Here is a 27,701-nt window from a genome sequence, read left to right as displayed (position 1 = left end):
CGGACAACGCACTTTCACGGTATTTTATCGGTTTCGCGATCGATAAACAATCTACCTGCGATCTTACTTTGTGATATTAACTGTGAAATGTGCAAAAAAATTACCCGATTGACAATATTTTAAACAATCGCTTTTTATTTTTCTTAAAACACGTGACGAATTCGTTTTCTGCCTTTCGGGGCGGGGGGGATGGGTTGGTAAAGTTGCTGAGCGCGAATAATTTCACAAAATATGTGCCCCAAATTCGTACGAACTTAGACACAACCTGTTAGGAATTCGAGCGAATTTTTTCACACTGTGTGACGAATTCGTTTGTTGTGAATATATGAGTTCAACACAGCTTAGTACAAAGAAACAGCATGGCTCTTTTACTTTAAGTATATGACCATCCTTTAAAGTTTGAAGGTTGTGGATCAAATGATTACGTATTGAATGTTTTTCACATTAAAGGCCAATTATACCTCAGAATGCTATTATTTTTATTCATCAAAACTTTTTATTGTTGGTGAAAAAGGTTACCCGGTGGCCTATTACCTTAATCAAATTTTTCATCTTGTGCTTTTTGTCAATAAGTACAGTTATATTTTTGTATGGAAGACAAATTACTACTATGTTTGCATTTTGCTCCTCATATGAAAAATAACCTCAAATTTATCGCAACTTTCTGCATGTAAACAAGCATCGAAACATACTTTAAAAACCATTTTAATTTAACATATAGAACTTCAAGTTTGATCTTTCATAAGAAGTGAAAATTAATATCTGAAACAAAATGTGGCTTTAAATTCCACATTAAAGAGACCTTGACCTGTAGATACTGACGCTTAGAAACAAGAAGGATCTTCTTAATAATCCTGTTAAGAATTTCTAATGGCTATGGGTCTAAATGGTTTCACAAAGTTGATGAGCGGAGTCGGTTTTCATAATCAAGGTAACTGTAATATTATGTGTCCTATACTTAAATATAGTTGATAATCCTAGACAGTCTTAAGGATGATCGCAATGTTGAACAGAAACGAAGAGGTCAAAGCGTCGATCGACCGACAATTGCAAGCAAACTATACCATTTTGTCTTCAAAATGGGCATGATAAATAATCTTGTTAATGTTGACATCCTTATAAAAATGACATCAGAAGTATCCTTACCCTGTACAAAAATGAATCCTTTCCTGCCACCATCCACATTGGGGTGTCAGGAATCGTAAACTTGACCTGCAAGGTCATTTGCATAAGGGTCAAGGTCATCATTGCCTGTCGCTGTTTCTTGCAGTCATACAGTTTTTAGAGCTTTTAAGTAAACAAAAATGAATAAATTTATTATATTCTTGTAAAGCAATTTGTTAGATATTGAAAATAAAATACGGTTTTTATTTCCCGTATTTCTCAATGCAGAGAAAACATATTTTTTCGTATTTTTAACTGATGTCTTGCCTGACTACTTTTCTTCTTAATTCAGCCAATACACAAAATTTATAGGACGTATTTCAAATTGAAATAATGTATCCACAAGACATGGTGCCGCCCAAACTTCCACTGTTGTTAATCTACTGACTATAGGTCCAAATATATTTTGGGCTACACGCGACCGTAAGTTAGAAACTGAAAATATTTTACTAAGTCAAAACAAAAAACTCTACAAACACTTGAATAAATTCACAAGCACACCCCAAGGTGCATTAATCTAACACATGCTGACCGGACATTCTTGGAAACTTATCAAGACACCGATCAAATACCATTTGGGAACAAGGGGGAAAAATGTTGGAGATATAGGGAAATTTTTCACTTAAGATTCTTTAAGGAATAACGGCCTGAGGTGCCCATAACTTCAACAATGCTGAATCAGGTTCATGGAAACTCTAGGTCATTTTGAGCTACGCGTGACACAAAATTGAAAATTGCAATTTTTAAACATTAGTTAAGGGCATAACTCTTACAAATTACCTGACCTAACTCCTACAGGCAAATCCCCTAGGGTGCAACATCTACACAATGCCCTGACCCCAAAAAAAGACCCTATGTTTAAAAAAACTTTTGGGAGCTTATCGCCCACGACACAAAAATTGAAAAATTGAATTTTTTACTAAGTCAATAACATAATTATTCCACAAGTGAAACACCAGGTGCACAACTTTGCATTTTGAGCAACATTTCTGTAAAAGTTCATGTTCGGAGGTCAAATATTTTTTGAGCTACGTGCGACACAAGTTGAAAATTGCAATTTTTGTATAACTCTACAAATACTAAATAAATACACATGCAAACACTCAGGTGCACACAACTACACATGCTTACCAATATTCCTGTAAAGTTTCATGACTGTAAGTCAAATACTTTTTGAGCTACGTGCGACACAACATAAAAACGGACGTACGTACGTCCCCATGAACTTAAGTGACATTATGGGATAGACATCCAAGTTCATTCCCGTACAGACTTGTTTTTGTGGAGAAAAAGGGGTTGCCTATGGGGTGCAAATACCCGTTTGCTTGAAGGTTTTGTAGAATAAACAAGATCCAATAAAAACAAGGCAATCCCCGTAAGCGGAGCAAATTAATATGCCCGAAAATGTGTTTTTTAAGCTAAGGATGAAGCATTTGTAAGACATGGGAATTAAATAAAGTATTACCTCCTTCAAATAGCAATCCTCCAATGAAATAAGAATATTGTGGGCCAAATGAAACCTTAGTTATGCTCAAGAAACTTTTTTCAGTTTAAAGGTAATAGTGACCCTGACTTTTCACCTTGTGAACCCAAAATCAATAGGGGTCTTCTGCCCAATACGGAAAATCATCATATGAAGTTTGATCATTGTGGGCCAAATGGAGCTATTTGGAGTTATTTTCAGTTTTGAAGTTAAAATGACCTTGATCTTTGACCTTGTGACCCAAAAATCAATAGGGGCTTTTTTTCAAATATAGACAAATATCATCCTATGAAGTTTGAGCACTGTGTGCCAAATTAAACTTTAGATATATTCCGGAAACTATTTTTAAGTTTTTAGGTAATAGTGACCTTGACCTTTGACCTTGTGACCCCAAAATCAATAGACGTTGTTTACCTAATATGAACAATCAACCTATGAACCTTGAACACTGTGGGTCAAATGGAACTTAAGTTATGCTCCGGAAACTGTTTTCAGTTTTAAAGGAATATTGACCTTGACCTTTGACCTGGTGACCCCAAATTAATAGGGGTCTTTTAACCAATTTGAACAATCATGATATGAAGGTTGAATATTGTGGGCCAAATGGAACTTAAGTTATTCTCCAGAATTGCTAATTGACGGATGGACGGACGGACGCCAGGGTGTATAACATAATATGCCCGAAATTCTTTCGGACATATAAAAAAAACCAAAAATATCAACTCAGAAAGAATTTCCGGATTGAAGGGACAGACTGACAAAGGTATATCTAAATGCCCTCTATGGTGGGGACTCAAAAAAGATTAAAAAATCATTTATATCATGCTTTTGGTAGTTTATAGAATAAATAAGTGCAATAAAAATATTATTTCACTGTTTGAAACAGTGAAATTATCAATTTTGAATTAAAGCCCGTTAAGTTGTTTCAGTGAAATACCAGCGTGCATAGTACTGGAAACAAGCTTACTGACGTAACGTCGTAAATGACGTCACGTTGTATCATTATTTGCCGAACTTTTCATTTAGCATGATGTTAAAACGTCTTTTTAATCGTTATTTTGCACATAATAAAAAGAAAATTTGTTTAATATAGCCTAAGATCGAAATATATGTCACCTCGTGAACATCAAAAGTTCATATTTCACTCGTGGCTGCGCCACTCGTGAAATATATTTTTTGGTGTTCACTCGGTGAAATATATTCCGATCTTACACAAACTAAACAAATATCCTCTACATAATAAACAGAAAATCCAAGTCATTTTTTATCAATACAGATTTGTTTTCATTTTGTGCTAACTCATGATATATTTTTGTCATACTACTCGATGAAATTTAATCATGTATTTATAGAAAAAAAAACTTGAATATTCTACATAGAACATATCTTCATTTCAATCTTTTGACTGTAAAAAATAACAATTTATTGGCCTCAAGGCCGAATACTATAAGGATCTTACACCGACTAACGGTAAAGACCGGAATATTTAGCTCGAGGCGGTAACGAGGCTCGGCCTAAATTCCGCTAAACAGCCACCCTAGAGCTAGATATTCCTGTCTGTGACGACAGCCTGTGTTTGCTTCTTTTTCTTGCATATTACATATCAATTATTTCAGAACAGAAATTACGAAAACTGATATTCTCATTACGCACTTTTTTCTTATAGTACCGTATGAGCTTACAAAATTCAAACCGGTAAAATGACCTCATCCTAAGAACGAAATTCATTAATAAAAGGCGCACGACAATGGCGTCATTTTAAGCAGGCGACTGGTCTTACATGAGGGTGTAATACAGGTGCAAAGGGTAGATGATCCTGTCTGATATGCAAGAAGTAATAACGTTTGCGTTCGGCAAACCTGACAGGGCGTTGTAACTATAATTAGTCTACTTAAACGAGAACGGTGATCCCATTGTTTTTTCGCTTAAAATGTTTCTTTTATCATATTCTAACAACATGCAAAGTTCAAAGAAATTCTATTGAACAGTTTCTTTTTTGCCTATTTGTCTACAGATATAAAAACTTCCGAAAACGTACTTAAGTTCATTCTTTAAGGTGAAAAGGCGAGATATCAACATTTAATAATTCAAGCGTCTTGTCCGGTATATACCGGAATACGGTATTTAGTGTGGTACTCCAATCCTTTTAAGTCTCACTCAAATCAAACAGCGAAATATACGAAAATTGGCACCGAAAGTAATCGATTGAAAAAAATCAAAATGATCTTCCTTATTTTGTCTTCTTAGAATCGAAATGATATCGATCTGAATGGTGTTTATCGGCTATAATGTCGTTTTGATGCGAAAAAAGTAACCACTCAGGACTACGGCCTTCGTGCATTAAAACTACAAACCGGTGTTAAATTAAGAATTCTAACACAACCCGCATTTTTCCATATTGAATATAGAACAGAAAGTGTGTGTTATTATGCAATTATTAAAAACCACTGTTGACGTTTTATATTTAGACATGTGACGTAATCATTATATGCATGTGACGCGGAGTACGGAAACAATCAGGCACAATTTAGCTTTATATCAGTTAAGGCAGCATTTATTTGTTGATCTCGTGTTAGAATCGAAATAATATATTCAAATCGGTGAATTTATTGCTTGAAAAAAATCACAATTTGTCGTTCGGATGCGCATCATTATGTCACTCGGGCTACGTCCTCAAGATATAATTACTCGCATCCAAACTCCAAACAGTGATTTTCTTGCGCAATACAATCACTGCTTGTGATATATTATTTCTTAAATTGAAGTTTCAGAAGCTTTTGCTCTTTTTAAAAACACACAGAGGATATTTGAGAAATAACATCGACCGGAGAGGTGTAAATCGGCTATTTAACATCGGTTTGGAGTTTTGATGCGTAGGAATTGACCACGAAGGCCGTAGGCCTGAGTGGTTAATTTTGTCGCATCAAAACGACAAAACCGGTGTTAAATAGCCGACATACACCTCTCCGGCCGATGTAATTTCGATTCTAATACGATAAAATAAGGAAAATCACTAATGTTATTTTTCAAGCGGAAATAACTTCCGGTGCCGATTTTCGTATAACGCTGTTCGATTTTCGCACCCTACTGTTGCGAAGATATAGAAATTATCAAACAAAAGAAACAATAAGAAAAAGACGTTATTTTATCAAGTTTTGAACAATAAAAACTTCCGTCGTATTGTGTTTACATCAGTATCCCATTAATCATTCTTGTATGTATGAAATAACGTCAGCTTGTTAAGGATGACGTCATTACGCTGCTTACGGATTGGCGCCGTTTTATCAAAATATTTATTAACTGATATGGATCAAATATGTGGCGTTAGTGTATGTGAGATATTATTTAGGTATTGTATGAAAAGGAAACATTATACAAACTGAAAATATAAATAAAAATGTTTTTTTATTTTTGCTTTAAAATGCCTTGTAAACTATACACTCGAGGGTGAAAATATAACAGCGCATATACAAGTAGTCCCGAACCGGTGTTTATTGGTGGTTTTTTTTTCCTTCTTTGTCTATAGTGACAAAATCACGTGAGTGTTGGAATTGTTTGTTTTGCAAATAAGATTAAAATATATTTCACTGGTTGAACACCAGATGCAATATTTTCAAGAGTGAAAATATTATAGCTGGTGTTCACGAGTGGGTTATTTCAATCTTATTTAAATTTACCTATGAAATATGGTGCTTTATCACACACCCGTGCCGTTTTTGCGACTCTGTAAATATGGTTTTGCACGGCCGTGCATATATTTTGACGTGACGTCATTAGCGTTATACAAACATAGTGTAAAAACTATGTCTAGTCTGTCTGGTAACTTTTTAACATATACAAGTCAATTAGATTTACCTTTATTTAGTTGATTCAACATGTCTGCATAAATGTAGTTTGAAATAATGTTTTTACTTTGCACAAGATTGCACCAAAACTTAATAATACGACAATACCGATTGACAAAAAAGTGGATAGCGTCAAAGTTCGCTATAAATAGCTAGTTTACTATAGTGTATATGTCTTCACATTTAAGACACGCCTGCAAAAATTGAGATGGACTTTCTCAATATTATAAAAAGTACCATAGCCCAAATTTCACAAGCATAGTTAAGGATCGAGCCTACAAAAGCGTCAAACAGTTGACATTGAATTGAAGGCGCGATAGTTAAATTCTTTTAATTAATCAACAGTACATTTAAAGCCTTTAAGCCTTTACAAATTAGTGCGTCTTGGTTCACTTTAAAAGAACTGTTCTCAGAAAACACAGTACCCAGGAAATTAAAATTATCGACAACTTCAAGAGAGGAGTTCGCGTAATGCCATTGCTCGTCGGGTCTTATATTACTTCGCTTACGGAAAACCACAATCTTAGTTTTTTTCAGTATTGACAATAAGACCCCAGCGATCACAATATAATTTTAACAAGTCGAGCTTGCATTGAAGATCAACGGGAGTATTACCAAAAAACACCATGTCATCAGCAAACAACATAATGACTAGCAGGCTTTCATCAATATTTAAAACACACGAGGGGTCATCATTCAGAAAAAGTTCAAGATCTTCTAAAAAAAGAGAAAATAAAACAGGGGAGAGAACCTCACCTTGCTTTAGACCGACCACGCATTCAAAATAATCAGAGAAAGAGTAACATCCCTTGATACATGTTTTAAGGTATGCATATTTTGATTATCCTAAGTAATTTGCCATTGATTCTTAGTTTAATATAGTTTATACCACAAATTACTACAATTAACACTGTCAAAAGCCTTCTTTAAGTCGATACAACAACAATATAATCTACCTTTATCATTCAAAACTTTATTTACAACAGCATTCAATATAAAAATTGCGTCGACAGTTGATCTTCCAGACATAAAACCGACCGGCGCATCACTGAATATGTTATTATCATTTATCCATACGCTTAAACGCTTGTTAACTACGCTCGTAAATATTTTAGAAAAACAGCTTACTAGAGTGATTCCTATGTAATTGTTTACGTCAGAAGAATCATTTTTCTTAAATAATGGTACTAAAATACCATTTGTCCACTGTGCAGGGAAATGACCAGTATTTAAATATCGACCAGATACTACTTCAAAATATCAACAGTTTGTTTATTAAGTTATCACCCGCACATGATTTGCTAGTTTTTAACCCGCGAATTGCAAACTCAACTTTAGCAAATGTAATAGGACAATCCAGTTCAGTGAAATTACATGACGTATCGTTAAAATCGTGATCATTATTATTATAGAACGTATCAGATTCTAAATCATTCTCAGTTACAAGATCTTCCTGCAACAACGAAAAATAGTTAAAAAACATCATCCAAATCGATAGAACGGGCATGATTATGTTTCTTTTTGTTAAACAAGCGCCAGAAGTCTTTGGGCTTAGAAGAATGTAATTAACTATTTGATGGCATTTTGCTGCTTCGAACGCACGCTTTTTCTTTCGAATAAGTCGTTTATAATTTTTTTGTCGTACACATATCCTGACGTGTTTCTACACATTTTACCTGATTTAATTTTGGAAGATGAGATCTACGTCGATCAGCAATTTCCTTGGAAAAGTGTTCAAAAACAAAACGCCGTAGCCAATATAAATAGGATAAGATAATTCATTTAACGCAGTCACGTGTCACAACAGTGGTCCGGAAAAATCCCGGTATCCGGTATGCCCGGGATCGTTTATCTATTTTCGTCATTAAGTAGGCCCCTATCACATTTCAAGCTTAAAGTTAAATCGATATTGGTCATTATATATATAAACTAATTTATCAATTATATTTATATGAATAACTCGAAATATAAAAACAAAAGCAGTTATTCGTATCCCTATATGTTTGATAAAATCCCGGATTCCTTGCGTTCCGGAACACAGGTCGCAATATTGTCCTGTGCGACCACGTGATACTAGAAAAAAAAACGTATGAAAGAATTCCGTGGTATAATAAAGGAAGGTATTTTCCGTTGGTAGAAAAGCAAACTGTTTGTTTTCAGAGCAATAATGTTAAAATATGAACATTCTGAATTGTCATTTCGATTTCTTTCAACTATATAATGTTTTTGAGGGAGGATTTTGAAATATTAGCAAGACGGCAGTTTTTCTGCAATCTTCTGGAGGTCAGCTGCTTTAACGCTGTACAGACGTTTAAAGAGTTGTTAATGTGACGTCACAATGTAGCGCCAAATATCGCGTGCAAATCAAAAGGCACCTATAAGTAATATATTACTGCGCGCTGTACAATTGCAGTTGCGATGCAAGCAAGGGGGTCATATTTTTTTGCTTTTATAATGAAATTAAATAAAAAGGTTATTGTTTAGTTTTTCGTGAAATATGGTATATATATTCACTCAACATGATAAAATGCCGTCCCGGTTCGTAAAAATATGTGGCATTTTATTATGTTTCGTGAAAATATATTCCATATTTCTCTCAAACGAAAAAAATATCCTCTTTTATTACATGCTTTTCGGTGGTTTATAGAAATATATCAGTGATATAAAATTGGTTATTTCACTGTTTGAAACAGTGAAATTACCACTTTGATAATTTCACTGTTTTGAATTTAAGCCCCTTAAGGTGACAACAGACACTTTCCGTGGTACTCACATAAATGTCATTTAAACCAACTTATTTTAGTAATAATTGTTATTTATTTAATCTTTGTGCATTAAATGTCGTTGATCAACATAAAAAATAACATATTTGAAAAAAATGCCTTTGTAAATGATTGATTTTTAATAAAAATCCTAAAATTTTAAATCGTCATATCAAAGTCATTTTTTATTTTTTTGTCATCAAACTTTTGGAAAATAAACATACTTATAATATCTGGGGAACCGTGTCTCAAATTTTTTCTATCTTTTCTCAAAAAAATATTACGTAACGTCAAACATTTTATGCGACTTTTTTCACCATACATATTACGTAATTAAAGATAATTAAGTCGCTGATTGAGCAAACAAAAATCCCTGACACGGTTCCCTCCGTAAATAAATTCCCTTTCATGTGCTTTAAACCGCATGTTAATTGCTTGATTATTAAAAAAAGTTATGCCGATTCAAAGTTAGTCCGACCCGCATCAAAACGAAGTGTCATAAATCGGCTGTTCTCTCTCGGACCCCTACGTTTCACGCTAAATAAATGCATAATACACAAATATCGCACCAGAGAGGGTCACAAGTTGCGCTAACATACTCTAACAACATTTTATGACCCAGTGACATCTGACCAATTAAAAAGTTGCTGATTAATATCAGTTTATAACAGAAATTTCTTCAAATCTTAACGTGATTTACTGTCGGTCGCACATGTCACGTGACTTTCGGTAAAATTTGAGGCACTCGGTGGGGGGGGGGGGAAATGGAACGTATTTGCGCACCGCTAGCGGGGTATTTAATTGTTTCACTTTTGAAGATTATTATTATTATCATCAGCATTATTATTATATTATACCAGCGTCACTCTGTCTGTGTATTCGTGTATGAAATTCCGTTAAGATATAAATTAAAATAACAAACAACTGAGCTTCTGATGGTCTTTTAAAGTCCATGGTAAATGTAAAAATAAAAACGAGATATTATATATTTCTTCCTCCAAATTGAAATAAATGTTTGACATATTATAATAGAAATAAAAGGTATCACTCGATCATTATGATCTGACCTTTATGACTTCTTTTATCATGAAAATCATCTATGCACGGCATAAATATCCAGTTTCTACTGGGATATACAATAAATTCCATACTTTGTCCCAGGTTTATTAGTACTGTGTTCGATTTACTGGCGAAAAATTTATTCAGAGCATTCACTGATAGTATATATTAATATATTTTTTTATTGATTCATAGAGAAATGATCATCCTTAAACAATCTAAAATGGTTTAGAAATTTGTCAGGGACACCTTACCACAAGTCATATAGGCGTTCACATAAAAAATGTTGTCTGTTTTTGTTGTTGTTTTATTTGACATTGTTAGAAAACGCGGTTGAATGTAAAGCAAGCCGATGAATCCGTACAAAAGTCCATAAACTCAATGTAATATCTATCAGATTAACGGGACAGACAAATTATTTTCACACATTATGGATATTTTAGCAACTATATTTTAAATCAACCCGTGGTCGTGCGATTTGCTGCTATTCTTAATTATTTATGTTTCATACATTATGTTACGTACATTGGCCGTCAATTTCTTATTTTTTAAAAATTCTTAATAAAAGGTAGACGATATTCATAAAAGATGTACGGTATTTGTACGATACATGAATTACGAGTAGTATGGACCAGTATGGACGGGTAATTCACGGATATATGGAACTACCGATTTCCCTCATTGATGCCTCAACAGGGGGCGGAGCGTTATCGATAATTGACAGGTTACGCGAATAGCAGATAAAAATGGTACAGGTACCGTTTTAAAACGTTTAAAAACACATTTTTTGGACTAACTGCTTCCAAAATTAAATCACGAATGTGTTCAGAAAAGGTTGATAAATCTACTAAGCAAAGAATCTCATTTTAGGTATTTTCAGTAATAATTGACTCCGTTGTCACCTTAAGTTGTTTCAGTGAAATACCAGCGTGCACAGTACTGGGTACCAACTTAATGACGTGACGTCGTAAATGACGTCACATTGTATTATTATTTGGCGCGCTTTTCATTCAGTATTAGGTTTAATGTCTTATTAAAACGTTTCTTTGCATGTAATAAAAAAAAAATTGTTTAGTTTAGTGTAAGATCGAAATATATTTCACCTTGTGAACACCAAAAGTTCATTTTCAATATACCTTTTGGTGCCCACTCTCAGTCACTCAGTGAAATATATTCCGATCTTACACTGAACTAAACAAATATCCTCTATTATATTATATGTAAAACAAATAAATGTTCCTTTTATTTATGCTTTTTAAGTGCCTTTAGATATTTTTTTACTGATTTTGCCGCGTAACGTCGTGTATTTTGCTTTATGAAGTCATCACATCATGACGTCACATCATCAATTTTGAAATATAGTTCTGTTAAACTTTCTCTCATTTTTAATATGATGTATGATGACATCCACTTTCTTTATGACGGCATTTATTTTACCTGTTAATCCAATTAGTCATAATATACTTTTCATCCGCATTCACACACACACACACACACACACACACACACACACACACACATTATATATATATAGTCCGACTACAGTGAAAATTATATCTTATAATTTCACTAGTGCTTTATCAGAATATTATCATCTGATATGTAACAGTAAAACACTTGAAAGCATGAAATAAAGATAATTTATCATATTCACCACTAATTAAACTTTAAACTTACGCATGATTCAAATCGGTGATATAAGTGTCAAAATATGTCTGTGAACAAGACGAAAACTGCCAGATTTTTTGGTTCCTTGATAAATCATCGGTAATGGCAAAATTTTGTAACATGACATATCCATTGATACAGCTATTTGTATCACCATCATGTTTTGATCCGAAACTGAAACCGAAACGAAACGATTAATGAGAAAAATATTAAACAATGAAATAAAGTATGTAGCTGACCACTCAATGAAATATGCAATGTTCAACAATGTTATGTTGCATGGATGATAACAAGATTCAAACGATTCTACTATTTATTATAACCATTATAACCATTTTATATATGTTGTTACATTGTAAGACCAGAGCTCAAGTGAGAATGCCTAGGTATCAGAGAAGTATGATCATAAATATAACATAGCATAAATGGATATCAAGTAAAGGGAAGCAACCATTAACTGAACAACTAAACATGTAAAGAGTTATCTGATCTTGATATCATAACAAACAAAGGGGAAGCGGCACTCAATAAGCGTCCAAATGAACACTTGCTAATATTGACCTCTCAGTTTCGTAGTTAACATTTTTTTGAAATTTTCACGTAACAAACAAAACGACCAGATTATATAAATCTTGCACCGGCTACCAGACAGGAATATCTAGCTCGAGGGTGACTGTTTACGGCGGTAACGAGGCTCGGCCGTGTTTCTGCTAAATAGTTACCCGAGAGCTAGATATTCCCGTCTGTACCGACAGCCGGTGTTTGATTCTTTTTCTTGCATATTACATATCAAATACTTTCAGAACAGAAATTACGAAAACTGATATTCTCATTACGTCCTTTTTTTCTTATAGTAGCGTATGAACTTACAACTTCGCAAATAATTCAAAAAGGCACGCGGATATGCCGTCATTTAAAGCTCGTGACTTATCTTACATGGGGTGAAAGACAGGATTTTCTAGCACCGGTTTAAACAGTAGATAATCCAGTCTGATATGAACAAAAAAAGCTGAGTTACATTTAGTGCGGTTCTTAAAGACACTGTATCACTTGACTGCGACGGAATCCTTTAACTTATCACTTTCTACAAAATGCTAACAAAAAAAAAAACAAGAGGGCCATGATGGCCCTGAAGTCGCTCACCTGTATATAGGCCCCCGTAGCGGGGCCAGTTTAAACCCCAGGGCTTTTATTTGAACAAACTTGGTAGACACCAATTAGAAGATGTTTCATGCTAACATCTAAGGTCTAGCTGGTCAAGTTTTTTCTTTACACATATAGTTAAAAACAATGACACACCTGGGGCAGGGCCAGTTTGGACCCAAGGGCTTTTATTTGAACAATCTTTGTAGACACTTACTAGGAAATGTTTCATGCTTAATATCTGAACTCTAGCTATTCGGATTTTTAAAGATTTTTTTTAAGTTTTTGCTATACACATATAAGGAAAATCAATGACCCCCGGGGCGGTGCCAATTTTCACCCCAGGGCTCTAATTTTAACAAACTTGGTAGACATCCATTAGAACAAGTTTCATGCTTAATATCTTAGCTCTAGCTCTTTGGGTTCTTTAAAAGAAGATTTTTTAAGTTTTTACTATATGCATATGGGGAAAATCAATGACCCCCGGGGCGGGGCCAATTTTGACCCCAGGGCTTTTATTTGAACAAACTTGTTAGCCACCCATTAGAAGATGTTTTATACTAAATTTCTTAGCTCTGGCTCTTTGGGTTCTTTAAAAGAAGATTTTTTAAGTTTTTACTATATGCATATAGGGAAAATCAATGACCCCCTGGGGCGGGGCCAATTTTGACCCCAGGGCTTTTATTTGAACAAACTTGGTAGATACTCACTAGAAGATGTTTCATGCCAAATATCTAAGCTCTAGCTCTTTGGGTTTATTAGAGAAGATATTTGAAGTTTTTTCTTTTGGTTGCCATGGCAACCAGAGTTCTGCATGGAATGGAATTCTTTGAACAACTTTGTTAAGGCTTCACACATGGAACATCCCTGTGAAGTTTCATTATGATCTACCTTATGGTTTCAGAGGAGATGTCGTTTTAAAAGTGTGAACGGACAACGGACGACGTACGACGGACGACTTATGACGGACGACAGACGACGGACGAAGAGTGATCCTAATAGCTAAAAACAACAAGTTACAGTGTAATTAACTTACTTATGTCCAAGCTCATGTGCGACAATTACTCCCATCGACGGTTTAAAACTTGTAATTTCATTGACAGAATATCCCCAAGGTCCACAAAGTGCGGGAATGGTCACTTCACCGTCTGCATAACCCGGCATATACGCAACACCTTAAAATACGAATCATAACTTTTTATAAGAAAATTCATTCAAAAAAGAATAAGCAGATATATTTATTTATGAAATAGAAAACTTAAAAACCTTAAAGAGCACTCAACATGCCCAATTTGAAAATAGTTGCAGGCTCGGTTTGACAATTGGTAAGCTTGTTCACGAACGGAAATAGTAAAATCATGCTACCACCCAGACTCCAAGCACCGGTGTAACCATTTCCGAACATTTAAAACTGAAACAATCTGTTTCTTAATTTGCTTATATTAATGTTAACAGGACTTGAGTATTTTAATATATAGTTATATAACAGTTATCTCACAGTTGTGTTGAGAAACACTAAAATGATAAGATTTAATTGAAACAAATCAATATTTTATTATGTATTAGTGTGTATACCTTCTAGACCTTTCACAAATTGACTACCATACATCCATCCGATATCGTACCTTAATATAAATATAAAGAAAACAAAATATCAAGAAAAATGAGTAGACTATGAACTAGAATTTGTTTACTTCTTATCGAATTAGGGTTAACCAGCACAAACATGACCGCATTTATTTCAGACAACACACAACCTAATTATATTGTAATTTTTTACTTGAAATAATCGAAATTTAGTTAAATTTTTTGTAAGTCCATAAGTGTAACTTTCGGTGTTATACTTACTAACAAAAACCGCTTCTAGTAAATATTTATTATCATATTTAATTCAAATCTGAAATTGTGACCACATGATGATTTTTTCTCCTGAAAACCAAATTTGTCATTCAATGGTTTACAGTATAACACATAGACCTTCATTTGCATTTAATAATATTTTTTTAAGAGTAATGAATTATTTGATAAAACAATACTATTGTAAATAATGTCGCTTAATTGACATATTTTAGGATTAATCTTTGCGTTATTGATGAAATATATAGAAACAGAATCCATAAAGAAAGTCTTAAACGACAAAATGGAAAATATTGCAAGCGCGGTTTTATTGAGCTTATTCATGGGGCGGTTCTATAAAGTGCAAGCTACCGAGTACATTACTTGCACCAATATTAAGTATAATTTAGAAATAGTATATCCCAAACTGATTGTATCGCTCAATAACATCACTGTTTGGAGTTCGGATGTGAGGAATTATATCACGAGGACGTAGCCGAACGAAAGGATTTGTTCAAAATGTATGTTTGAAAAAATATTCAAAAATACTACAAGATACTGAGCATGTACAAGTCATACGTGAAAGCGCGTCAAAGCAAGCCCATATAAATCTATTTAATTTCTACATTACCTTCAAACTTCTTCAACAAGGCTCCTTCTATCAGTAATTGCGTTTTGTTGTTTTTTTTTTTGTTGTTTTTTTTTGTTTTTTTGTCATCTTGTTTTTTTATTTTTACCATCAAAATTTTGAATGAAAATTATGGTTGATTTAAAAAAAAAATTTGTTATTATACATGTATACTGATACTGATATATGAAATATTGTAAATTCTAACACGACCCGCATCTTTCCCTCCGAAAGTGTGTGTTATTATGCAATAAAATCACTGTTGATAATATGTACGGAAACAAACCAGACGAGCGTTTCACTAACATTTTAATTTACGTAAGTTTAACGTATCTTTTTACGTAAATTTGGAATTATGCAAAACGTAAATTTACATTAGATGCGTTTCATACAGAACGTGCAACTAACGCCAGCAGTAAGTGAGCCTTACTTTACGTTTAAACCTACACAAATGCGTAGCTAAGAAAGTTTAGTGAAACGAAAGTAAAACGTAAGTTCTGTTTACGCAAACAGTTACGTTCAAATTTGATTTCTGATAACGTAAGTGCGTTAGTGAAACGCAACCCAGGTGCAATTTAGCTTTTAATATCACGCACGGCAGTATTATATTTGCTACGCCCTCGTGATATAATTCATCGCATCCGAACTCCAGTGATGTTATTGAGCGATAAAATCACTGTTTGGGATATATTTTTTCTTAATAGGCTAGGTATTTTGAAATTAAACCTCAAACTAATTCCTTCAGAAAACTTTTCTTGATAAAATGAAAGCTTAAGACCTTATAAATAACCAAAAAAAAGTCCTCAAAAAAATTCCTTACACATTTCCTGTAAATCGGATTTAAATTTAAGCATAAAACACTTGTAATAAAATGGCATCGATAGTACACCATACCTATGATTATTAGACTTTGCTTGACTTCCGGTTATTTTCCGTATGACGTAAACAAAATTTAACCGAACTATATTTCCATTTTAAGAGGATAAACCCAAACCAAGACTAGAGGTAAGTATCATTTCATCATCATTGTGTTGTATTTACAAAATCTTAAAAATATATTTGTCATTTTATGCACGCAGGCGAAATCGAAGTAGACAAGTTTTGCAGATGACAAATGGTGTAACCTGTTTCCGCGACTTGTAGAAAATATAAATGATATTTTCTTTTAAATAGCTGCCGAAACTTGTTTCAAATGATACATAATAACTAGAATATCACAATACTATTCAAATATTTAATTATATGCATGGTTTATATAAAAAATAGTTTGAAACAAAAATGCGGCAAGGTCATGCATTTTTTTTTCTACGGAAGCGGATAAGCGACAAAAGTCGACATTTTTTCACTTTCTGTAACAATTGTATTTTTTGAGAGTTTTATGTAGCATTGCCTTGTTTTTAGCATCAGATCAGTTATTTCACACCATTTTTAATATATTTTCGTTTTAATTAGATATTCATTCCTTTCATGTGTAAAAATAAGAGGAATTTATTATAAGCAGTTATGTTGACATATTGTAAATAAAGAAAGTTTAATCATACGAAGTTACGTTAAATTTTTACTGATTCAGGTAGATCTGGTACCATACAGGCATGTAGTTTGAACACAAGAGTAAAGATTTGCAAATCCCTGAGATATATAGCAATGAGGTAAGAATATTTTCCATTTCATCATAGTGTTTTAGTGAAGATTGAAACATATAAATGTTGCCAATGATAAATAGTGCTCAATTGTTATTTACATCTTGTTTTAAAAAGCAATGTATCACGAATTATACACTACTATGATCTTATATACATTTTATTTTCTTTTAGTGGAGAAACGCCTAAATGCGTCATTTGTATGACCTCAGACGATCAACCAATAGCAAAACTAGGAGCAAAGGGGTGCGAGGGACTAACTAAAGCCAGCCTAAATAAGGGTAAATCAAATAATTTGCATTTTCATTACAAATAGATATTAGAGTAACGGTTTTAACGAATTGCATAATTTTTCTTTTATCACATTTGATTCCCTTTTTTAATTCATCTGTAAATATATTCAGATTAAATCTTATTTTAATAAAATGTCAAAATGTTTAACTAGTTGTTTATTTTTTTCAGGTGATAAGTTGTTTGTTGTTCCTGGAAATGTTGTTCATCTAGAATGTAGACGGACCTACTGTCATCCAAATCAAAAAAGACAAACTAGAACAGAAACAGAGTTACCTCAAAGTCCAAGAACCCGACACAAATCTGAAAAAAAATTTGATTTTGAAAAGAATTGCTTATTTTGCGGTTCTTATGCTAAAATCGGGGCAGGAAATAAACGGGGATTTGATACTTACCCGGTACGAACATTTGACTTTCAAAATACAATAAGAGACGTATGTACTAAGAGACAGGATGATTGGGGAAATACAGTGTTGGGACGAATTGAATATGCACAAGATCTGCCGGCTGTTGAGGCACGATACCATCAATTATGCAGTTCAAACTTTAGATCTGGATACAACATTCCTAAACAATACCAAGCACCTGAATTTGTTAACAGTAAAGCTAAAAAAGGCAGACCGACCAAACCTTGTGCTGAAAGTGCTTTCTTTAAAATAATTGAAGATTTTGAAAATAATGTGAATGATCAAACAACTATATCAGATCTTGTTGATAAGATGAGGGAACTTTGTGGAGACAATGCTTACAGTACTGTTTATATGAAGAAAAGGGTAATTGAGCATTTTGGTGGAAGGGTAACAGTAACTGAATTTAATGGAAAGCATAATGTTATCACATTCCAAAGCAATGCTGATGCCATTTTACATGCATTTTACCGAAGAAATGGAACAAATGATAGTGAATCAGAAAAAAGAATGATAATCAAAACTGCAGCAAAACTTATTTTCAACGACATTAAATCAGATAAATATCAAAAAGAAATATATCCCAGCTCATCAGAAGTAATGTCGTCTGATTTTAATATGAAATTCTTACCCAACAGCCTTCAGCTCCTATTAATAGAATTAGTAAGCAGTAAAAAATCTGAAAAAAGATATGTTCTATAGGTCAGGCTATTATACAGGCTGCTATACCAAAAGGAGTTATTGCACCCCTGCAAATAGGTTTGGGCGTACAGCTGCATCATCAGTTTGAGTCAAAATTTCTTATAGAAACACTCCATACTCTTGGATTTTGTTCCTCATATCATGAAGTTCAAAAGTTTGAAACTAGTGCAGCTTCTGTTTATGGAACCACTATACAAAAATCGAGTGATCAATTCATGCAATTTGTAGCAGACAATGTTGATCACAACACGGGGACACTTGACGGTTTCAATACATTTCACGGCATGGGTATTATTGCAGCAGTAACTCCAGTAATTGAAAATAAGCGTGCCATTCCTAGAGTAACTACAACTAATGAAGACCTCATAGCTGTTGGGAAAATAAATATTCACCAGTATAAACAAACATTAAACACCATGGAGCTATTGAAATTTAAGAAACTTGTAGATGTATATGACACTTATCAACCTCCAAAAGGTTTGGACTTCCTTATTCAATTAGCACGTCCACTTCGTCTTCAATCTCCTGGATGGTCAGGAATCATGCAAATGGTACAAAGTGGTAATCACCCCGGAAAATCTTTGGTTATTTTCATGCCAATGATCGACATCAGTCCAGGTGATATGTCATGCATATACTCAACTCTAAAATTTGTAGCACTTCAATGTCGCAGTCATAGCACAACACCAGTTATCACGTTTGACCAACCATTGTACTGGAAAGCGTTAAACATTATTATGAATGAATCCGAAGAACGTGAGATAAAGAATGTTGTTGTTAGACTAGGTGGATTTCATACTGAAATGAGCTTTTTGGGAAGCATTGGAAGATTAATGGAAAACTCTGGACTTGCAGAAATACTCGGGACTATTTATGCTGCAAACACAGTTGGACATATGCTCACCGGGAAGGCAGTAAGTAGAGCCGTGAGAGGGCACTTCCTTGTGCATGATGTTCTTTACACCCTATTGATTGAGAAGGCATTCCCCCAACTTTAACAAGACAATAGTGATGACAATAATAATAACGAACCCATTGATGAGCATGCTAATTCTGTAGATGTTGACACTGTGAGAGAATTGTTTGAAAAGGTTTTGTCAAAAGAGTTATTGCCTGATGAAGTAAATGAGAACCATCTTATTAAAAGCATGCACTTTGATTTCCAAAATGCAAAGAAGTCGTATAAAGATTGCAGAACTTCACAACTTTAGTTGCAATATATAGACATGGTGGACATTCTAAAACGATTTATAGCCGCTGAAAGAATGGGGAACTGGAATGGCCACCTTACTGTAATCAGACATATGCTACCTTATTTTGCAGCAGCTGGCCACAACCTTTATCTCAAATCAAGTTATATATATCTTCAGCAGATGTCCGAAATCACAGAAACCAAACCAGATGTACACAGGGAGTTTAGTGTTGGAAATCATGTCATACGCCGCAGCGACAGGTACTGGGCAGGTCTATCTACAGACTTGATAATTGAACAGGTTCTTATGCGAAGTGTCAAATCTGTTGGTGGAATGACTCGTGGTCGTGGCATGTCTGAGTCTCAAAGAGCTCAATGGCTTCTTTTCTATGCCGGCATGTGCTGATATGAATAATGCTATTCAAGAGTTCACAGGCAATACATTTGAAACAAACGAACAGCATAAAGAATCATCAGAAGCTAGAGTTGTCAGGGATAATGCTGACCGTCACACTTTATCTGAATTTCTACATGAGCGAAATCCTTTCTCGGACGAACCTAGTTTAAAGAAATATTGAAGCTGGGGCTGTTGCCGATGCCAATGTGAATGTAGACAAAGCAAAACTGATTGGTCAAACAATTTTAAATGAAATGGAAAACCAAAATGTGTCTGATTATACTTTCAAACGTACAAATCAAGCAGTAACTCTTAGTACAAAAAACAGTCTAAAGATTAATGGTGAAGAAATCCATATTGATCCCCAGTTACTTTTTCAACGTTTAGTTATAGTGTCCGACAGCTCCTTGGAAAACATTGAGGAAATTTTTGAATATGAACTCTGTGCTAATCCGTCTGCTTTATTTGATTCTTCTGGGCTTTTAAGAGAAGCACAAAAGCCTAACTTGACAAATGCAATTTGGGAACTTGGGGTTTGTGGTGTTGATAGTATAGCGGAGCATAATCCATACTATGTTTTAGATGGAGGGTCTCTTGTGCATAGAATACCTTGGAACTATGGAGAATCCTTTGACCAAATATGTTCGAAATATGTAAATCTTGTTGAGAGAAATTACGGCCAAGCGCATGTCATTTTCGATGGGTACATCAGTGGGCCTTCGATAAAAGATGTTACGCATTTACGGCGAGCAAAAGGGTTATTGGTCCGAAAATAAATTTTGATGGGAGAACTCCATTCAAAAACAAAAAAGGAAACTTTTCTGACCAATCATGAAAACAAGCAAAATTTTATCAACCTACTCGGATGTTATCTCAAAGAAAAAAATTGTGTGGTACGGAATGCTACAGATGATGCTGATCTTTTAGTAGCTCTTACTGCAGTAGAATTAGCTGCGGAAAAACCTGTTGTTGTTGTTGGGAAGACACGGATATACTTGTCCTTCTTTGCTACCATTCAGATACACATAATAAAAATATTTATTTTAAATCCGACGCCAGAAAAACATTAAAAAAGAAAAAAAATATGGGACATATTGAAAAAAAAGCAGTGTTGGGAGCTGAAAATTGTCGACATTTGCCATTTGCACATGCGTTCACCGGTTGTGATACAACATCGCGAATATACGGTATAGGAAAAGGCATTTTCTTGAAAAAATTAATCAATGACGTCGAGTTAAAAGAACAAGCTGAAGTGTTTTCTCGTGCATCATCACATGCTAATGTTGAAGCTGCTGGAGAAAAAAACCATGGTTAATATATATAATGGTACGAAACATGAAGGCTTAAACAAATTACGATATCAAAAATTTGTACACAAGATAGCTAACAGTACAACTTTTGTACAGGTACAGACTCTTCCTCCGACTAAAGCAGCATCGAAATACCATAGTTTTAGAGTATACCTGCAAACACAGACATGGATTGGCAATAATATCAATCCTCTCGAATGGGGTTGGCTGAAAATAGATGATAAATTATCCCCAATCAAAACACATTTACCTGCAGCACCGGAACGACTGTTAAAGATAATTAAATGTAGCTGTAAAGCAAATTGTAACACTAAACGGTGTACATGTCGCAAACACGGACTCAAATGCTCTGCCAGCTGTGGTGACTGCAAAGGAATAAACTGTAGTAATGTAGAAACATTCGAAGAAGACTTAAATGAGTAATTGTGCATGAACCAATACTTATTTTAAAGACTGATAGCTGTAATTGCAAGCTATAAATTAGTGTTTCCTACATAATAGATATATTATAATTCAGTTTTTATATTGGATCAAAAATTGATTCCTGTTTTAGATTATGTTGCCTTAAATCCTTTTAAATCCTTTTTTTACCATGACTGTTAATTTTGAATGTAAGAAACGTTTAAGAATAAGCATAACATACATTACAAATGTTTTAATTATAGTGGATGAAAAATAAGCCAAATAATTTAGTCGAGACAGTTATAAGCTGAAGTGTATATACTACGCAAAAAAGGTGGGTGGGGTACATTTATATCTTATTTTTTTCTCTTAAAAGGTAATAAAATATTTTTTAAGTCATTTAGTATTCGTATCAATGTTTTGTTATCTCTATGGACACATATTACGAGTTTTTATATCAAAAATGTGTTGGTATTGTTGTAAAATCCCGTATATTTCATAAAAGTGATATTTTTAGGTTTCAAATTTTTTTAAAAGACAGCTTATTAAAAGTTGATTTTTTTCAAGTTTGGCTCATGTTTTTTTTTAGGACTTTTTTTCTGTAGCTCAATATACAGTACTGACAATGAAAAAGCAATTAGATTTTCTGAAGGAATTTGTTTAAGGTTTGACTCCTATTTCTGCTAAAATACCTGGACTATAAATTTAAGAGAAAAAAAGAAGAAACCTTTCCTTACCCTGTCAGCAATGTAGCTTGGTCATAATTAAAATGACGTAATGAAGCCTCTCCCCATTTCAGGAAATCATGTAGTATATTGTCACCATTTGCTTCTCCGGCGTTGACGACATGATCTTCTGCAAACTGCGAATCGCTTGGATCCTGCGGATATATGATACTGTGACAGATACATTTAACGCATGATGCGTCGGAATATCCATTACAATATGAGACATGGTTTTCAACAAAAAGTGTTTCGCTTGATACACGCAGATACAAGATACATTAAACACATGATGTGTGGTAATAGTCATTACAATAAAAGACATGATTTTCTGCAAATATATAAGGTTTCGCTTGATACCCGCAGATGCATGATACATATAACAGATGCTGTGTGGTAATATTCATAACAATATAAGACATGATTTTCTACAAATGGTGCATCGCGTAATACCTGCGGCTAATGATGCATGTGACACATAATTCCCGGGAATATGTATTACAATATGATACATAATTTGCTATGAAAGGCACATCGCTTGATACCTGCGGATATATGATGCATATGACACATATGCATACTATTACAGTATGAGAAATGACTATCTTCAGAAGGAGCATCGCTTGATACTTGCAGATATATTATATCTCAGACACAGGTTGTGCGGGAATATGCATTACAATTCCAGATAGGAAGTAGGCAGTAGCAGTAGTAGGAAACGTGAAGTTAGCAGTAGCAGTAGCTACTAAGCAGCAGTAGCAAAATTATAAATCATGAAGTTGACAGAAGCAGTTGACTGCTGTGCCAGGAGTAGTAGTAGCACAATTATAAAACGTGAAGTTGGCAGTAGCAGAAGCACATCAGTAGCAAATTTATAAAACGTGAAGTTGGCAGTAGCAGTGGCACAGCAGTAGCACAATTATAAAACGTGAAGTTTGCCGAAGCAAAAGCACAGCAGTAGCAGTAGCAAAATTATAAAACGTGAATTTGGCAGTAACAGTGGCACAGCAGTAGCAGTAGCAAAGTTATAAAACGTGAAGTTGGCATATGTAGTAGCACAGCAGTAGCAGACTGATTCTGGAACACTTGCAGAGTTCCAAGGTTTATTGTTGCCAATGCTTTATTGACATGTTCGACTTCTAGGCACGTCTGAGGCACTTGATGACTTTCAGGTATTTTGGTGCCAATAGAAATAATGAATTTTTTACTTCTAGGGACCTTAAAGTGTCTTTTTCATTGGCCTGAGACTTTGTTTTATACTCACAGACTTTAAGGAATTTTGCTACCAATGCAGATAGTGACTATTCAGACTTCTAAGGACCTGCCAGATTCTGTGACACTCGCAGACTTTCAGTAATTTTGTATAGCCAATGGCGTTTATGACATTTTTTACTTCTATGCACACGCCAGAGTTCATTTCTTTGGTCTGCGACTGATTATCGGACACTCGGACACACATCACGTTTTATAATTTTGCTATTGCTACTGCAGTGCCACTGCTACTGCTAACTTCACGTTTTATAATTTTGCTACTGCTTCTGTTGCGCTACTGCTACTTCTGTGCTTATGCTACTGCCAATTTTACGTTTTATAATTTGCTACTGCTACTGCTAATGCCAACTTCACTCTTTATAATTTTGCTATTCCTATTGCTGTGCTTATGCTACTGCCAATTTCACGTTTTATAATTTGCTACTGCTACTGTCAACTTCACGCTTTATAATTTTGCTACTGCTACTGCTGTGCTACTGCTACTGCTGTGCTACTGCCAATTTCACGTTTTATAATTTTGCTACTGCTGTGCTACTGCTACTGCTGTGCTACTGCCGATTTCACGTTTTATAATTTTGATACTGCTGTGCTACTGCTAATGCCTACTTCACGTTTCATAACTTTGCTAATGCAACTGTTGTGCTACTGCTACTGCTGCGCTACTGCTACTGCTTTGCTACTGCCAATTTCACGTTTTATGAATTTGCTACTGCTACTGCTCACTGCTAACTCCCTACCGGTAACTTATACATGTCCAGGTTATCGTTACACTACAAATATCAGACAGGGCAGGGTTATTTTACATGAATGTGTTTATGTAATAACATTTGAAACATCCCTTTTTAATATGTCACAAAAGGGATAATTTAGTTTATACAAATTTATTTTAGTTCGATTGTGTTCAAAGCTATAAGCTTATAGTAACACTCTCGAATCCGTTCCTTGAACCAACCAGTACTAAGCAATGAATTTAAAGTTTCTTGATCAAGGAAATAACGGCTTGCCCTTGACAGGGTCTGAACCAAAGCGGTCAGCAATTCTAAGACTAGTCCAGCGCGTTAACCACTCGGCCACGCTGCCACACAAAAGGGATGAATTGCAAATGCCTCTGAAAATAAATTAATTTGAAAATTTGTGTTGGCTTAGGATTTTATGGTTAATTTCATCTAAGTAGAGAACAATAAAGATTATTGGTCACTTAGGCAATTAAATATCATATCGTACAAGTCTTACTCGTTTCTTTTTTTTGTAAGGGCTGCTTCAATTTGTAGATTGTCGTTATTTATTAAACTATGTAAAAAAAACACGAAGAGTTAATCGGTTAGTTCCCTATGACCACTTACATCAGCTATGTAAATTCCAGCAAAAACGCAGGATATTGTATACGAGTAGTCTGTCATACTTTGGTATCGTAGATCCATCTGAAAAATATAATATATTGCTAATTCTAACACGACCCGCATTGTTCCCTATTGAATATAGAAGAACCAAAAGTGTGTGTTATTCAAAGGGACACCACTGAGGTTTTTTGACATGATAGGACTGAAAATATTTTTTTCCAGATAAAAGTACCATTTTATGTAGGTATAGACCACAAATCTTTATGCAAACTTTCAGATCATTCACGCACTTCGATTTTTCCAGAATAATTATTTAAATTGTAAAAAATAACCCATAGTGAAAGCGTTTAAACGCTTTTCACTCAAATTAGTCTAAGAAAAGCATAAAGCTACGATTTTCGATTTATTTTAAAGTCTATTTCTTAACTATCTTTGCATATATTTCTGTTAAAAACGCCCAAGTTCATTTATGTACGAAATTCTAATGTTATGTTTTTAGGCTTTTAAACCTCATTGGAGTCACTTTAAGAATCAATATCGGTCTAAGCGGTGATTATCATACGTAGGAATTGACCATGAAAGCCGTAGGCCTGAGTGGTTAATTTTTTCGCACCAAAACGATAAAACCGGTGTTAAATAGCCGATAAACACCGCTCAGACAGATATTATTTCGATTCTAACAAGAGAAATTAAGGAAGATCACTAATGTAATTTTTTTCAAGCGGAGATTACTTCCGGTGCTGATTTTCGTATAACGCTGTTCGATATCGCATCCTTCTGTTGTTAAAATATAGAAATAATAAAACAAACAATAATTAAAAAAAAAAAGCAAGTTTTTAAAATAAAAACTTACGTCTCAGACTGGATTGTATTGTGTTTGGATCAGTGTTTGATTAATCATTCTTGTATGCTTGAAATGATGTCATTCTAACGCGTTTATGAATGAGTTGTGCACTTAGGATGACGTCATTACGCTGCTTAAGAGTGACAAAATATTTATTTACTGATATGAATCAAATCTGTGGATTTATACGTGAGATTTTATTTTTTTATTGTATGAAATAGAAAACATTATAAGAACTGAAAATATTAGTAACAATGTTTTTTATTGTTGATTTAAAAGGCTTTGTAAACTAGTCTATTTAAAAGAGGGAGAAAACATAAGAGGCTCAAATACAAGTAGTCCATAACCAGGGTTTATTAGCAGTACACCGGTTTTTTCTTCTTTGTCTATAGTGAGTCTGACAAAATCATCAGGAATATAAGAATATGCAATAAAATCACTGTTGACGTTCTATATTTAGTCATGCGACGTTATCATTATGCATGTGACCTAACCACTAAAAACGCGACACACTGAAAATAAGTACGGAAACAATTCAAACGCAATTTAGCTTAATATTAGGTACGGCAGTATTTATTAGTTGATGTCGTGTTAGAATCGAAATAATATATTCAAATAATATTTTCCTTCATCAATTATATTTAATTTTCTTGACATTTTTTGGCTCATCTGCAGCTTTAAACATCAAGTTTGGAAGTTGAATAGACAGAAGCAACAAGAAGTTGCCTTAAAAGGAATAATAGTCATTGACAGAGATTTAAGTTATTCGGACTACATATGAATGAATTTTCTAAATTAAAATATTTTTATAACATATTATTACATGTTTTGGGGTGGTTTATACAAATATATAAGTGAAATATAAAACTGATATTTCACTTTTTGAAACGGTAAAATAAGCAATTTGATACATTCTCTGTTTTCGATTTATGTCTGTTGTTTCAGTGAAATACCAGCATGCATAGTTCTGGAAATCAACTTAACGACGTCACGTTGTATTATTATTTGGCACAACTTCATTAAGTATCAGGTTAAAATGTCTCTTTAAACGTTTCTATATTGCATATAATAAAACGAAAATGTGTTTATTTTAGTGTAAGATCAAAATATATCTTACTTCGTGAACACAAAAAGTGTTCACTGTGCCACTCGTGAAATATTTCTTTTTGCACTTACTCGGTGAAATATATAGAGAATATTGAATGTGTATAAGTTCAATATTGAATTTATTGCACGAGTTGAATAAAATTATATTATTATGCGAGCCTCTGACGAGCATATTATTTCATTCAACGTGTTCAATAAATTCAGCAATGAACTTGAACGCATCTAATATTCTATTTATCACATACCCCCGGCCCCGGTGGAGTCGCAAAATCGGCACGCGTGAATTGTCGAAGAATTGCCACAGACAATGCAATGATGATAAAAGAATTTTTCCAAGAGACATGTCAAAAAGACATACGGAATTCAGATATTACCTCGTTTAATAGAAAAGAGGTTAGTTGTAACAGTCTTTTTACAGTGGCAGTTTGTCTGTCGTTTTCTCCTTCAGTCAAAGCATATGTCCTGAAAACAGAGAGAAAACAGATCG

At 34.1% G+C, this 27,701-nt stretch overlaps 2 protein-coding genes across 3 annotated transcripts; one reads left to right on the top strand and one right to left on the bottom strand.

The window, feature by feature from the left end:
• Positions 1-1,198: 1,198 nt before the first annotated feature.
• LOC132736409 (snake venom metalloproteinase neuwiedase-like) lies at positions 1,199-27,701 on the bottom strand. Its single transcript, XM_060723535.1, has 7 exons — positions 27,589-27,701; positions 25,267-25,344; positions 22,667-22,809; positions 14,700-14,749; positions 14,161-14,299; positions 11,991-12,155; positions 1,199-1,287 (listed from the first exon to the last, which is right to left on the bottom strand). Exons 2-7 carry the CDS (start codon positions 25,342-25,344, stop codon positions 1,245-1,247), a joined length of 618 nt encoding a protein of 205 aa, XP_060579518.1. The 5' UTR covers positions 27,589-27,701; the 3' UTR covers positions 1,199-1,244.
• On the top strand, positions 15,754-22,652 carry LOC132736408 (uncharacterized). 2 transcript variants are annotated; one of them, XM_060723533.1, is made up of 4 exons: positions 15,754-16,593; positions 17,159-17,237; positions 17,403-17,509; positions 17,691-22,652. In XM_060723533.1, exons 2-4 carry the CDS (start codon positions 17,233-17,235, stop codon positions 18,626-18,628), a joined length of 1,050 nt encoding a protein of 349 aa, XP_060579516.1. In that variant the 5' UTR covers positions 15,754-16,593; positions 17,159-17,232; the 3' UTR covers positions 18,629-22,652. The 2 variants fall into 2 exon arrangements, with proteins under 2 accessions (XP_060579516.1, XP_060579517.1); XM_060723534.1 differs by having other exon boundaries at positions 15,754-17,237.

Source organism: Ruditapes philippinarum, unplaced genomic scaffold (genome assembly GCF_026571515.1).
Source record: "Ruditapes philippinarum isolate M1 unplaced genomic scaffold, ASM2657151v2 ctg4671_1_1_1_1, whole genome shotgun sequence".
In the NCBI taxonomy this organism is placed as follows: Eukaryota; Metazoa; Mollusca; class Bivalvia; order Venerida; family Veneridae; genus Ruditapes; species Ruditapes philippinarum.
The sequence above is the reverse complement of the archived record's forward strand: the minus strand, read 5'-3'. Positions and strand labels throughout refer to the sequence as shown.

Excerpts from the sequence above, each read along its gene's own strand:
- LOC132736408 (XM_060723533.1), top strand. Across the intron at positions 17,510-17,690 it reads TAAAGCCAGCCTAAATAAGG|GTGATAAGTTGTTTGTTGTT; the intron begins GTAAATCAAATA and ends TATTTTTTTCAG.
- LOC132736409 (XM_060723535.1), bottom strand. The coding sequence starts at position 25,344 with ATGGATCTACGATACCAAAGTATGACAGACTACTCGTATACAATATCC. Across the intron at positions 22,810-25,266 it reads CTGGAATTTACATAGCTGAT|GATCCAAGCGATTCGCAGTT; the intron begins GTAAGTGGTCAT and ends ATATATCCGCAG. Across the intron at positions 14,750-22,666 it reads CAAGCTACATTGCTGACAGG|GTACGATATCGGATGGATGT; the intron begins GTAAGGAAAGGT and ends ATTTATATTAAG.